Source organism: Diuraphis noxia, unplaced genomic scaffold (assembly GCF_037042655.1).
Source record: "Diuraphis noxia isolate RWA-SAM2 unplaced genomic scaffold, SU_Dnox_SAM2 contig0004, whole genome shotgun sequence".
NCBI classification, from domain to species: domain Eukaryota; kingdom Metazoa; phylum Arthropoda; class Insecta; order Hemiptera; family Aphididae; genus Diuraphis; species Diuraphis noxia.
In genome coordinates, this window is record NW_028301714.1 from 44,325,444 (window position 1) to 44,341,610 (window position 16,167).

Consider the following 16,167-nt stretch of genomic DNA (forward strand, 5'->3'; position numbering starts at 1 on the left):
TGTCAAAAACATACTGAAAGAACGGTGTAGGAGTGTGTATTAACAGGTTAAGGTAGTAATAATGTGACGTTAAATGTTTTTCAATTTACGATTTCCATATTGAGTTATTTTCTTGAGCTCATATTTTTCCAATTTCTATTTCAGACTTTTCATTTACCATTTTATTCGTATGGCATATAATTATTTACACTATTGTACCTTTAAACTTTTCACATACTTCTGCAGCAAATCGATTGCATAAATATACATTTAAGATATAGTTAATACATATTAATCTAGGTAGGTACTAAAGATTAACAGTAGCTTATTCGCCTGACAAAATTATAATTTAAATTCTTAAAAAATATTGAATTATATATTAAATACCATGCAATAAATTATTACAGCATTGTTTAAATGAAATTAAAGTCGATTTAATATGAACAATTGTAGATGTATATTTTCGTTTTGTTAAAAATGTTCTATGATAATCCTTGTTTACTGCGCCATAAAGTTTCGCTCTAGGGAGGGCATATTATCATTTTCACAAATTGATGTCAACTTTTCATTCTGAGTAATAAACGTCAAGAAAACACATAAGACGAGCGTTTTCTGAGTAAATACGATTCAAAACAATAAGGTAAAAAGACAGAATAAATTGTGTGCAGCTAAGTAACGTAGGAAGTTACGAATTTATTATATAGCTAAAATAATATATAATTAATGACATGAAAAAATAAATTATAAACCTACTTTTGTGTGTATAATTTTTGTCTCAGCGCTTCGACGTCATTATATGAAGTTAAATTAACTATAAAACAGTTTATTATTCAATTAATCACATATAAAATATGTAAACGTTTCATTTGTTCAGATACAATTAATAGGTAATAATAAATTAGTAATATCGAAAATCGTTTTTAACTATAATAATATTATGAAAGATGAGAAATAATACAATAATAGTCTTAATTTTCTATATTTCTTGACTTTTTTTTCCACATCACAGTTTTATGAAGTATAGAAAAAAAAAACAGATATTTTATGATGAACATGTGATTGATAAATGTATTATTAAGCTTTTGTGAAAGTCAGCCTACTCACAATCTATCCTTTGGTTTTAAGGAGTGGATCACGTGCGTTTAAAATACAAAACATTTTTTTAAATACCAGTGCAATCGTTAAAGATTAGTTTGTTTTTAAAATTTATTTTTTTACTTTAATATAAAATTGAACCTAAATCTTTATTGAACATGTAAAAAATATTATTTTTCATTTATTATGTTACACATTATTAATTGTTTCAATACGAAAATGTTATATAGGTCTATTAAATAATTATAATATAATATGATAAATGGTTTGTGTAATGATTGGGTGGTTAAATGATAATAAAATAGAAATTCAGCTTTCTCTTAATACATATTATTTAAAAAAATAAATTATTATTACGTTGAAATGCATAATAGTTTTTTTTGCCATGAAAAATGTTTACATACTTATAATACGACGGGTCCCTAGCGGCAGTTTGGCTGGTGAAAATCTAATTTTCAAATAAGAAAAAAAGACTTAACATGGTTCAGGAGAAAGAGTGAGTACTAGGACCAGAGAGAGACATAGAGAAAAAGTAATAAAATGAGAAACTTTTCAAAAAGTAATTTCATAAAGCGACTCTAAAGAGTGGAAAAAAATGAGTTCTTCGAAGTTCTTAAATATATTTTTATTCTATTTTTCCTTCACCCGGTCTGCGGTGACAAACGTCCGGGATTTCGAAGTTCATGTGCTTTCACATATTGCATAACCCGTTTCCTCGCCGGAAAAATACCGCTTGGAACACGCCCAACCACTGGTTTCCGTGGTAAGCTAGCTAGAGGTGGGTAAAAAAAAACAACAACAAAAACCTCAGATGACAAAATTTGGTTTCAACTTAAAATGAAAAAACTTACCCTTAGCACGTACTTAATCATATTCGCTGCGGGTTTTAGTGCAATGTGTATTTTAGTATCCTCCATTGCTGTTTGGTAACATCGCAATAATAATGATTAAGTATGTTTAAAAAATAACTTCTAACCCAAAGTCAATTGAATAATATTAATAATAATAACAAAAAAAAGTTTAATACACTATAATTAAAAATAACATTGTTTAATTTTTTACATTATGATATTTTTAAATTGATACGATAGATTTTGATATACTATACAGAATTATTTTACCAGATAAAGAATTGGCTCTCAAGAAATAAGATGTATTTTTTTATTAGGAGTATTCCAATAAACTGTTATATTAAAGTTTATGTGCTGTTTAAAAATAGTTATTTAGATTTAAAGGTAGCTTATAAGGTGAAAATAACTTTAAAAAAAGAATTAAAAATTAAAAATTCATAGTGTATAGATATTATGATATGAGTAATATTTGAATATAAACCTTAAATAGGGAATTCATGTTTGAAAGGATCTAAAAATTGTAATTTATTCGTCAGATAATTTAATTTTTTCGTATTTTTTTATTTGAATTACACATTGTATACAAAACATTAAGTACAATAAGCGTAAATTATATAAAAGTAAATACAGATATCAAGAATTTATTTAATTAAAGAAAAAAAAATGGATTGTACGATAAATAAATATATAATATATTATAATAGCTATAGTTTTTTTTTTTGAAAATGTGAAAATGATAACATTAAACATACTCGTGTCATATTTTTGGTGAATTAAAATAAAATAAAATAATGTAATGTGTTGTAAAATTATATAAAAGTAACTTTTTAAGTAATTACTTTTTAAACTAATAATACGACTGAAATCTTTAGACAACCATTAAGTCTTCTTAAATAATTTTCTAAGAAAGAATCATCTAAGAATTCAATGAGAAACAAAAGACACTCATGCAGTAGCTATTGCCAAAAAAAGTTTTTCTAAAAAACAATTTTTTTTTAATATCCTGTACGTAAAGTTTCTGGTATGTACGTTAAAGTTTCTCCATGAATTAAAAAAAAACAAAATCAATAATTTTTAGAACAAGTACTATTTGAATAGATACTTTTGAGGAAATTCATTTTAATTTCATCGAAAACACGTATAGCTTGAGATAAATAATTTGAGGTTTCTCATAAGTTTTTATCATAACAGTTATTCAGTTTTTAGTAAAAACAACTTCAAATTCTCAAAAATGAACAATTATTTTGTATAGTTGAAAATATAACAAATTTACAGTTTTTAAAGCTAAGGATTGAAAATCATAAACAAGGTATCTCATAAGTATCTCATACTGTCACTAAATAATCTAAAAAAATATATAAATATACAGATTAGTTCATACTGTTCTAAATTCAAATTTGGATGAAATTAAATATTAAAATGAAGCATAACGATCTGAGTTATTTTATTCTAGTTTAAAAATATTATCATAATATTATAGACCAGGGGTGGCCACAACGAGGCTCGCGAGCCGCATGCGGCTCTTAAATCAATTTCGTGAGGCTCTTGAACCAAACTTAGACTAAAATTAAAAGTAAATAAATGTTCCTTCATTTGTTTTAAAATGAAAAATGTATCTTTAATTTATAAACATTGTTTTACAATGTGTGGCTCACCTCGAATTAACTTTATAAATTCGCGGCTCCCAAAGTTAAGGTTAGTGGCCACCCCTGTTATAGACTGACCGACAGACCATCTCCGTTCAGAATCGTTTTTCGTATACAATTATGTTATAATTGTAACCTCTTATGTAGTTTAGTATAGTTAATATCTAGTTGAAATATTAAACTCTATTGAAAATTATTATAGTATGAAAATAAGTCAAATTTTACTTTGAAATATTAGTTGAAAGAGATTTTATTTGAGATATTCTTATTTCTTATTAAAAATAACATATTTTAAAATTTATAATTGATAGTTCTCATATATTACGCATTTTTCTCAAATATCTTAATTCCTAAGATTAAACTAATTCTGGAAAAATTAATATTATATATTAATTCTTTTATATTCTTTTAATATTTTTTATAATACCTACAGATATTATTATAGATATTATCGTATTAAATTGACATTTTTTTCACAAAAAAAAGTCATGTTGAGTGGTTTGGAGTTAGAATTCATAAGTTATACAAATAGTCAATTGCTATTAATTATTATATTTCAAATTTCAAATATTGGCGTATAGTGTGCACACTATTTACTGTCGAAAATGCACGATACTGGGATGTATGCTAAATAATAATAATAAAAAAAAAAACTATGCTTGATTCATAACATAAAATGTACAGATTACCCACATAAAATACTTTTAAAAGATTCATGTAACTAATATAATTGATTGTTAAATTCTTATATTTATGGTAGTTAAAAGAGGTAACTTTCGTCAGGTTTCGTCGCACATAGAATGGTCGTGTAAATATGTTGAACCTAATACCCAGTGTAAGAAGATAATGGCAAGGGTAATTTATGTGGTGAAATGTCGACCCTATTTTGTCTGTTTCCTACATCCACAAATATCACAACTCGGAACTCCTTACCACTATTCACATCTTTATTATTTATAGACGTGAATAAGTAATTATAATATAAATCATAAACACTGATGTTACTTCGCGTATATCATTACAACATTATTGATACATACACTCATTACTCATATAAGTATGTAATATCCTATTGTATATAAAATCATATAACAATAATAATAATAATAAATTATTATTATGATTCTGTGATTCATAATTTAACAATCAAACTAGACCAAACTAAAACAAAGTTAGGTATATGAATAATGTCAAATTAACACAGCTTTATTGAAAAATTAAAACGAATGGCATTCAAAGTTTTCTAATTAAAAAAAAAGATTTTAGAAATAACTACCAAAAATTCACTAAATTAAATATATATAATTAATTGTTTTATAGCTACATCTAAATAAGTTTTGAGACATATTTATATATTAAAAATATAATATATATATATATTAAAAATATAATATATATATATATTTTTTTTATCGACACTATAAAATATTTAGGTTAACTGGTTACAATTTAAAAACAAAGATAGTTGATTTTAAGGTTTGGAGCAGTAAATAAATCATGTAGGCACCTACTTACATAAGTGTAACACACATGTAATAGTGATGAGAAAAAGTAGATAGAAAAACAATAAGCAACAACTTACTTTTACAAAATCAACTTTCAGTTGACAATTACGATGAAATACATTGCTTGGTCATATGTTTTAAAGTTTCAGAAATACAGATAATGAGGCATGTTATAAAGTTTAATAATTCATAAAATATTTGAATTCATTATAACTCACTACAATATAATTGAAGTATGTTATATAGAAAAAACCAAATCAGTTATCTTTTTAACGAATATACTTTCAGTATTCTATGTATTAGTTTTTAGTAGTATTATATGTTATATCAGATTACCTATACAAATATACTAATAAACTATTGGGTACCGTACGGCGTTCAATCTCTATGTGTTAGATATAATATTATATAGTGTTGAATATGTACGGTCACCGTTGAATGTGAAATTAAAACTTGAATGATACTCACACAATGCCACAGTCAATATTTTAATATAATATATAACAGTTTATAATATTTTTAATAACATTTTTTGATAGTATTCGTATGTTAGTCTTATTATTTTCAAGGGTTTGACATTTTTTTCAATAATACGTTATATTACAGGAAAATATGAATTACAATTCTGATAATTAATTTAGTTATTCTTCTATTTCAATTCATCATTAATAGGAAAAGCTTATTTAATTTCCAAGTAAGAATAATGAAGATTTCTTTTTTGTTTCTTAATAATATAATGCCTTTTATCATACCCAATGTATGACAAGATATTTGCAGAAAAAAAATCACGTGAAGTTACTACGGTAAATTTAATAGGAGATGATACGTTAAACAAACCTATTCTGTATACAAAGCTCATACATTTTTAGCAGGCCATAATAATTCAATTAATACACATATTTTGGACTTATAAACTCTACAATGCCATAGATGATACATACGAATTAAGTATTGTAAAATAGATAATGTAATAGTTCCGTTTTAATATTAATACACATAATAGGTGTTTATCACCGTAGATAACTATCTAAGAACTATTGATCAATATTTAATATTTAATTTAATAATATCAATATTTAATTTTTGTTGTATTACCATTAATTAATGTTCAAATATTTAACTTTTAATAATGGAAGACGAAACTTTCCTAAATAAAATGTAATGAAAAAATTATATCCAGCATTTTGAACAGTAAAAATGCATAGTATCAATACGAGTATTTTTTTACTAGAATAGTATGAATTAACTCTACAGTGTTGTAATTATAGTAGAATGGTGTGTTAAGCTGACATTTTATACGTGTTATTTTATTTCAGTGCGCCAGGGCACTGCAATCACTTTGTGTGTTCATGTTTTTTTTCCGCCATATTATACTAAACTTAACAGAATTTATTTGTGTTTTTCAAACAAACTTTAATACCATAAATCATCAGTACTAATTCCTCCATCCAAAAAGTATTTACAAGGTTTCACCTCATTTAGATTTCTAAATTATAATTGTATTATGTTTTGCAAGTAAAAGAAAATTATTTATGCTGAAACTTAATTACTACTTAAGTTATTAGAAATTTTTTTAATTTATTTACTATTTTAAGGATGTATAATATAATTAAAAGGTCAATTTATTTCATTCTTCTAAATCAAATAAATTATTCATAGGAGAAAATAAAAGTATTATCGTTTTCATATGAATCAAGAATTTATACCTATTAAAGAATTAATTGTGTTATTAGGTAACAATTTAAAAATATTTTTTTATTTTTTTTTGTTAGGAGTTTGAAATGTTTCACACGTTTTTAAATTTATTGTATTAATCATTAAAGAGTTATTGTTTTGTCATATATAATAAAAAAAAAATATTATATATTACTATAATAAATATTATAAAAAAAAAATGAATTAAAGTATTTGTATCATTAACGTTTAAATGGGATAAGAGATGTATTCACAACAGCCTCTTAATCAAACTGTACTTAACATATTATAGGTAACATACATATAGATACATTATCTACATTCTACATATATAAGTATATATTTAAAAAAAATTATAATAATAATATAATAATTTCTTGGCTTTTTTATCTTTCTTGGCTACTTATTATTTTTAGCAACTATAAATTCAATAGTTTACGCTTATTCTAAATCCCACCCCACGCTATTTTATTATTTCTATACCTGTCGTAATCTAAGTATCATCTTTACTTTAGATAATTGCGCTGTTATATAATTTGAATAAATTGCAATAAAAAGTATTAATTAAAACCATTAAACGTCTCACGAAGATGACTGTAACTTGTTTTGAATTCTATCTGAAATTTTCATGAAATCAATTGAATGTGTTTTATCTTTATTTGTGATTTAACTATCTGGAAAAAAGAATTACATACAATAATGTGAATCTTTTAATGTTTATAAATTACAATACATATATGTACAATAGTATAATTGCATTTATACTTGATATCTTGTTATTGATTTTAAATATATTGAAGAAGTTTATAATAATGTATAGTTACTTAAAAATTTACGAACCTGTTGGTTTTATACATAAGTAATTAATTATTATAAATATGAAAATACATTGTCATAATTATTTTTGAAGCATTTAAAGTTAAGATTTTAACTAATTTCGTGAAATCATGGAAATCATGGAAATTTTCAAATTGTTTTGTGAGCGAAAATTCATGTATTTTTGTATTTTATGCCTAAGGCTTGAAAATTAGACATAAGGTAGTGCTATTATTTAACAAAAATAATATTTATGAGGAAAAAAAGTTCAGAGTAAATTCACATAGTTTTTTGTGATCAATTGAAGTTTAAATGTTGATGACATTGAATATTTCGTATGACCGTATATTACAATAGTGATTTTCGTTATTTTGTTATTATTCATTAAATATTTTTCATGGGAACATGAAACAATCCACTATTAGTTTAATTTTCATTTCTTATACACAATGCAATTTTCAAAATGTTAGAAAATATTTTGTATAGGTTTTTTGAATCAAAATTTTGACAAAATAATGTGCTTACAGATAATTTTTTTTTTGTAGTTTATTCTAAAAAGATTTAAACTCTTCATCAATATGTAGATATATTATTATTTACATACCATTAAGATTGATTTTTAACTATTTATGAAACTAAACTGTAATCACCAGTCTATACGTAAGCCGATATTGACCTTACTTGAATGTTCACTCTACCACAGTATTACTGTATTAAAAATAAATGTTCTCGTAGTTCTATAAAATACCCTTTGATATATAGCTGACAGACTGTAGTCGCTTAGAATAGTTTTTGTTATGCAATGATTTATTATTTAATCCAAATTTAACACATCTATTACCCTGACCTTTTGACGAGGTACACTCCATTCTTAATATAAAGCAGAGCGATTACCTACCTTTCCCTATTTTTTCTCTCAATAACTATTGATAAAAAAATTTTTCATTTGGTAAAAAATCTTAAAAGTGTTATACCAGGTATGATTTTTAAAAGCATTTAATATTCATATTTTGATTAAATTCATCAAATTTATGAAAATTTGAAAATTATTGACTTCTTGTATTTTTTTTTCTATATGTTTAAAAATATTTTCTGTTAGAACTACATACTATTTAGCACAACATATTTCAAGAACGTTAACAAATTTGGCAAATAGTCAATATAAATTTTATACATCGATTATCTCAATAATTTTCCTAAGCAAATAGTCAAAGTTTTAATATCAAATCATTCAATTAAATATCCTATCGATTGGAATATAATGACTGATACAAAGACTATGTTTGAAAATTTAGTGTTCCTTCAAATAAAAAATATGATATTTATAAACTTTATGGTAATAATTATAGTGAACAATTTGGTGGCATATAGATATAATAGTATTTTTAGATTCTGAGCGAAGCGATGAATGATAGGTTTTGGAATGATGAGTGTTTTTTTTTTTTTATTCATACAAAACGTTAATACCGTATAACGGTTACACGGTATTTAATTAGTCAAAATAAAACTTAGAATTTCAGTTTTTTTCTGTATATGTCAATAATGGGCCAAAAAGCATAAAAATTTAATATATTATGTTTTCTGAATATTTTTATAATAGTCGAAGAAAAATATTGAAAACACATAAATATTTACAGACATTTAAAATTATAACTTATCAAATTGAAAATTTACAAATTATTTAGCAGTTCAAAATGTATAAGATGTTCAATTTTTATAGCTAATAGTTGAAAATTTAAGTAAATGTTTCACTCATTTTTTTATTTTTATTTTAAGTTCAAATTTTCACAAAATGACATATTAAATAAACAATTTAAATTAATTTGTTGTTATAGTATTCTACTTTTCGTTTGTTATTATTCTTGATACACACAATGAATGTATCTTGATCGACAAAAATTAATTTAACCTGCTATTGTACTAATGCCTATTATACAGAAAAATACATTATTTTATTCACACAATATCATAAAATATAGTTACTTCTTAAAATTATAATTGTACAGATCGTCTCTGCTCAGATGCGTTTCAATCTATTACAGTCATTCTCTTGACGCCTTTTATACTGATACAACACTACCCACTTACCCATATTTAAGTTTAAAATCTTAATTAAGTATTTTTTTTTTTTTTTATAAAATCTGTTATTGATCTTAAAAATATATTTTTCTATTCAGAACATCACTCTTGGTAGTGACTTTATTTTTTGACAATTTTGGTTATGTACACGTGTTAGAAAAATCGATGCGTTCAATATTGGATAACGAGTGGACCGTAAACGTCTGGAAGTTGATACAGGTTTTAGATTCAAGTATTGACGTTTGTGCGAAAGTGGTATAAGGAGCTTAAATATTTTAAAAGGATGGCATAGACATTTTCCTAAAATTTACGAATCAGACGCTTCCGGTTCGTCGGACAAAACGTCCACGTTCATTTCCGGAAATCCGGCGAGATGGAGCCAGAGAATTTCCGCTTGTTTTCCAACCAAAATTTTTCTAAAAATCTAGTTAAACGTGTTATAGTAATTTAGGATTCAATTTCCATTGCCTTTTTACCGTTGTATACAACTTTTGTTTTTTAGTATGTTAACAGTTGGTTAGGTAATAGTATATTAATGTATATTGTAGGTATTTATAAACCTGCATACAGGAGGTTGATAAACCATATAATATGATGTTAAATCGTTAAATATGTTAATTCTATAATGATATTCTATTCTAAAAAAAATCTGATTTAATAACGAAATACATACTATAGAATCTTAAATCATTAAGTTCATTACCTACATTATACGTAAGCAATATGAATAACCATGCTGATTTACAATGGAATGGATTATGAATAATATCTAAGTGTTCAATAAAATGTTTTAATAGTAATACTATTGACTTAAGACCATTGAATTTCAGTTAACTTTTGTGGCTTGACATGTTTTAAATATCTGACAATTTATCTAAAGTTAGGCTGGTGGGTTTTAATTCATTGTAACTATGAAAATTATAGGAACCTAACATATAATAATATTTTTATTTCGTAAGGAGATAAACTCTTTAAATCTAAATTTAATGCTAATAATTTATTTTATTGTTCGTGTATTTAGGATGATTCGTAAATATATATTAATCTTTGTAACTTCAATTTAAATTCAATACCTAATATATAATTTACAGATATATAATATTCTACCATGTGGTATTCTGTATTATATGTATTCTATATGTATTTAAATATTTACAAACAATAGATTTTATACATAAAATATGTAATTTATTTGATGTCTCTGTTATTGTTCAAATATATTGTATATACCTACCATTTATTAACGTATACCAATGACCTATGTCGCTGCGGGAATTTAATTGATAAAGAAAAAGACATTGATTACATTATTTCTAAATAAAAAAGTATAAATTTTTTTAAATTAGAAATATAGGAAAGTACAATAAAAACTTGACAATCTTCAATACATGCAATTATCAAAATAATACAGAAAAAATGTAATAAAGTTTACAAGTAGGTTATAAAACGGATTACAATGTTAATCACTTATTTATACCTGAAAAACAAAACGTAAAGAAATAATTTTGTAGTATCAATAAATTTAATTTATTTTCAATTCTAAGTTTTAAATGGAAAGAAAGTTGTCACCAGTATTTTTGTGACTCTAGTGTATGTTATATTTTAATCGCGGAACATTTGTGCCGTTGAAGATATCCATAATAACCCTTTGCGTGTTATTCGGTTTTCAAAACTTCGTCGACGCCGGAGTGAACAAGTGGCACAACTGTTAGATCGAATTCACAGATCGCCTTTGTATTAGTCAGTCGATCGAGTGCCGTTGATGTTGCTATTGCTGTTTGCGTACAAAACAGCAGAAAAACATTTAGATGGTTCGTGACGGGCCGAGTTGAGTGGAATATGGGTGGTTATGGTGGGCAGAGGGGGTGCTAACACCCAGTCACTGTATTATAGGTACTCGACAAGTCCATCAGCGGTACACTTAAGAAACAATGGGCTTTCGCATGATTCGGCACCGACCGACCGACTTCCGGCCGATTATGTCCAAATCGAAAAACACGTGGACCATGAAATCCATGGGCGTGGAGGCCGTTGGGCGGCGTAGCGGTCATACTCCCTTCATTATTGCGTGGAATACTCGCACGGCTGAAAATGCCGATAAATCTTCGACGGTGTACAAAGGCAGTGTTGGTGATAGGGAGTGGAATGGAAGACAAAAGTGGCAACGGAACGTTGCATGTAGAAACGTACCCGCGATTAATCACCGCATTGGCTATGGCGTGCTATCGTTTGTGTCTGCGTCGGTGGTTGATGACGTACAGTCCGGTTCATTTTTCATCGGTGAGAATTTCAGACGACTCGTTTAGCTAAAAATATAATTGTGTAAAACGTGGTCAGAAACATTGCAGACCCGACACATTTGATGCTTTGGTACGGTATAGTTGGAGGGTTTAACGGAAGGTAGAGAGTCATGTATGAGATTTACGAAATCATATAGGCATCATAAACTCATGACCTTATTTTTCTCACCATCGTTCGGTGCATAAAGTTGCTGCTACACTAAACTACATACGGGTGAACAACGATGTTGATGATAACAATAGTAATAAAAATAAAAATAATAATAATATTTTAACTTTTTACAATGAGAGAATTGAAATATACATATTGTATGATTGTGTACAGAGAGTAGTCCTAAAGAGAAGTACGTCTTTGGGACCACAGGTAGTAGGAGCCCAACTGACTATAGACATTTATATTTATCTATATCTTTGTCTATATTTACAGAGTGATTCTTTTAAGTGGGTACACTAATTATCTCGAAAAGTATTTACTTTTTTCAAAATATTTTTTTACATGGTTTCAAGTTGTTAAAAAATCAACGTTTTTATTAAAAAATTATATTTTTAAATATTTTTTATCCTTATCATTTTTTAAGTTTTTTACTTTTTTGAGAACATAGAGTTTTAATTTCATATTCCAAAGCAGAATATTTTTCTAAGTATTTTGATACGTAAAAATCAACTTAGGACGAGTAGTTTATGAGTTATATGTATTTAAAGTTTAGACAAGCGGAGTAGTGGACAAACATTTTGCGGGGTAACCCCGTACCACTCCACTCCGCTCATCTAAACTTTAAATACCTATATCTCGTAAACTACTTGCCCTAAATTCAATTTTTATATAACAAATTACTTAGAAAAATATTCTGTTTTGGAATATCAAATTAAAACTACATGTTGTCATTCAAAAAAGTAAAATACTTAAAAAATTATAGGGATAAAAAAATGTTAAAAATATATTTTTTTAATAAAAACGTTGGTTTTTTAACAAATTGAAACCATGTAAAAAAATATTTTGAAAAAAGTAAATACTTTTCGAGAGAATTAGTGTACCCACTTAAAAGAATCACCCTGTATATTTAATATTTATATTTATACTACTATATAAAATTAAGTCGCTTTTTTTTGTTCGGGATAAACTCCGAAACTACTTATTGGATCATCTTGCAATTTTTTTTAAATTAAAGAAGACATTACAGAGAAAGTTTTGGGTATAAATTTAGTCCGATAAAGTTAATTATTAATTAAAATAAACGTGTAAATTTTATACCTATATATATTAGTTCATTCTATACGTATTATGGTATAGAATAGATATCTGTATTTATTTTAACATCGCAGTACGCTGAAATTATTGTATATTATGTATGGACTGTGTAATAGTCCGGTGTAATAGATTTTTATCGTTTTCGGTAGAACACGTCTTTTACCGATTTTGATTGATATTTTATTCATTGTTGATTGTTGGCTGGTTAATTATTTGGAAGGCGTAATTGATATGGTTATAACTATTTATATTTTATTAGTATGGTTATAACTAACGTACTTCTTTCATTTTTTTAAATGCCTAGACGAAAGTCAAATATTGATCGGTTAGTACGTACGTGTACGTAGTGTAGTACGTAGAAAACGACAATAAAATAATGATGATGTTGTTAACGACAGAGATTTATAGTTGAGAAAAGATTATTCTGCTATGAACTATGAGTTAATGGTGGATTACAAAAATGACCCATAAGTTTTTATAGGAAATCCTACAATAGTTTGCCAGTTTTGTTCTGCTCTGAGATGGAAAGACGAATGTAAAACCTTATGTTGCTCTAATGGCAAAGTAAAATAAGAATATAAGATGATATAATAATACCACCAGAACTATTGAATTCCTCCTCAATGGAAGTCACATAAAACATAAGCAATTCATACGCGATATTCGTTTTACAACAATGATTTCCAAATGACTTCATCCAGAAGTAAGCAGGTAGTTCATAAAGGGTTTATGCCTACATTTAAAGTACAGGGTCAGGTTTACCATGTTGCTGGCAGTCTTTTTCCATATCGTCCTGATGACCATAAATTTTTGAAGATTTATTTTATCTCCGATCCTGATACATAAGTATCTACACGATGTAACATAAATTCAAGAGAGATCCTCGATAGTGTATTAATGATATCCCTACAAAACATGTTAAATACTCATAATATACATATAAAATCTTTTAAAACAGCCATTGAAAGCGTTCCTTCTAATGTTACAGACTATAAATTGGTAATTCACTCTAACAAAGTCCCGAATGGTGAACATCGCGAAACTATGGCCGACAATATACTGCATCGGAAACGACAGGAACTGTCATCAAATGATATCACTTTAGACCAAAGTATATTAGATGAAGCTTTATTTGAATTAAACAAAGAAGTGGACATTTTATCGGGAAAATCTATAGTACATTTTGGTTTTCCTTTACCGATAAACATAAATAAGACAACAATTAATATTAAGTGTTTAAGAGAGAGAAATTATGATCAACACGAACTATTACTGTCCGTTCAAAATGAAAATCAATTAAACCGTGAACAAAGAATTGTATAATATGATTCAGTGATGTCGTCTATCAACAATAATGAAGGCAAAATATTATTTTTGATGCTCCTGGGGGCACGGGTAAAACTTTTTGACAAATTTAGTTCTTGCAAAAGTAATATATAGTGGAAAAATTGCTCTTGTGGTAGCATCATTTGGCATTGCAGCTACGCTATTAGTAGGGTTCCAAACAGCTCATTCTACATTTAAACTTCCTTTAAAATATGATAGTGACGATGTTACGAGTGTCAGTAACGTTTCAAAGTAATGTGGTATACTGGTAAATTGATTCAGGACTGTAGTCTAATTGTTTGGGACGAAGCGTCAATATCCCAAAAAACTTCAATTGAAGCTTTAGATAGAACGATGCGAGATTCGCGTTATGATAATAGTCCTATGGATGGCTGCACAGTGTTGTTTTGTGGAGACTTCCGTCAGATATTGCCTGTGATTGCAAGAGGGACAAGAGCTGATGAAGTCAACGCTTCTTTAAAAATATCCTATTTATGGCCTTATATAAAAATATTAAAACTTAAACTAATATGAGAGTGCTATGTTCCAGTCAAGATAATATAAATTTTGCCAAAGAATTACTTTTAATGGGCAATGGCGAATTTCAAGCAACGAATGATAAAATACATTTTAAAAGTTTCTGTAATTCAGTACCCACTATAACAAAATTGATTCAAAACGTATACCCGAACATTCAAAATATATCTTCTAAATCACTGAAATGGTTTCAAGAAAGGGCTATTTTGTCATCAACAAATGAGCAAGTCGAAAAATTAAATGATTTGATTCTATCTAGGTTTGACGCACAATCACAAATGTAGTATTCAGTTGATACAGCTTTAGAAAAAGAGGATGCAGTCCATTTCCCAACTGAATTTCTTAATTCTTTAACGCCTTCTGGAGTTCAACCACATATACTGATTTTAAAAATAGGGTCACCTATTATTTTAATGAGAAATTTGATCCCACCCACACTTTGCAACGGTACAAGACTACAAATCAAAAGATTGAGAAATTCATTGAGTGCATAATATTAACGGGCTGTGGTAATGAAAAATCTGTTTTGATATCAAGAATACAAATTATACCCTCAGATTTACCTTTTAAGTTTAAACGTATTCAATTTCCTGTTAAATTAGCATTTGAAATGACTATAAATAAAGCACAGGGACAAATACTTAACGTTGCTGTAGTTGACCTTAGCGTTCAAACTATACGTCACCCTGTCATGTGTGACATCCAAATTTAATTTGTATGTTTTTGCCCCCGATCCAGAAAAAGTTGATAGCGTCGTTCACAAAGAAATTTTTTAAGTCTTTGAATTATCAAAATACTGGCATATTTATATCTTTTGTTCCATCCATAGTTATACCTAAAAAATGTACATACAGAAACTCTAATTTTAGCTCTTCGTACATTAAATCTATTAAATAAAAAAAAAAATTACAGTAAGCATCAATTTTGCTATTGACACAAGCTATAATTTTTTTTCAACATTATGATGAATCCGAAATTTATATGTCTACATTATCACATAGACGTGGCTAAAAGTGGTCTAAAATAAAAATAATTATTTAACATCCAGAAGATAAATAGCAAATTAATATCTGAGAAATCTTGCAATAG

At 26.8% G+C, this 16,167-nt stretch overlaps 1 protein-coding gene across 1 annotated transcript; it reads left to right on the forward strand.

Moving 5' to 3' along the window:
* Positions 1–15,071: 15,071 nt before the first annotated feature.
* Positions 15,072–15,790, forward strand: LOC149056100 (uncharacterized). Its single transcript, XM_089227009.1, has 2 exons — positions 15,072–15,358; positions 15,475–15,790. The coding sequence occupies exons 1-2, from the start codon at positions 15,072–15,074 to the stop codon at positions 15,788–15,790; spliced, it is 603 nt and encodes a 200-aa protein (XP_089083135.1).
* Positions 15,791–16,167: the final 377 nt, after the last annotated feature.

What these genes read in the sequence shown, in the direction of transcription:
- LOC149056100 (XM_089227009.1), top strand. Translation starts at nt 15,072, where the DNA reads ATGAGAGTGCTATGTTCCAGTCAAGATAATATAAATTTTGCCAAAGAA. An exon ending in TTTGACGCACAATCACAAAT is followed by an intron (nt 15,359 to 15,474) that starts GTAGTATTCAGT and finishes TTTTAAAAATAG; the next exon opens with GGTCACCTATTATTTTAATG.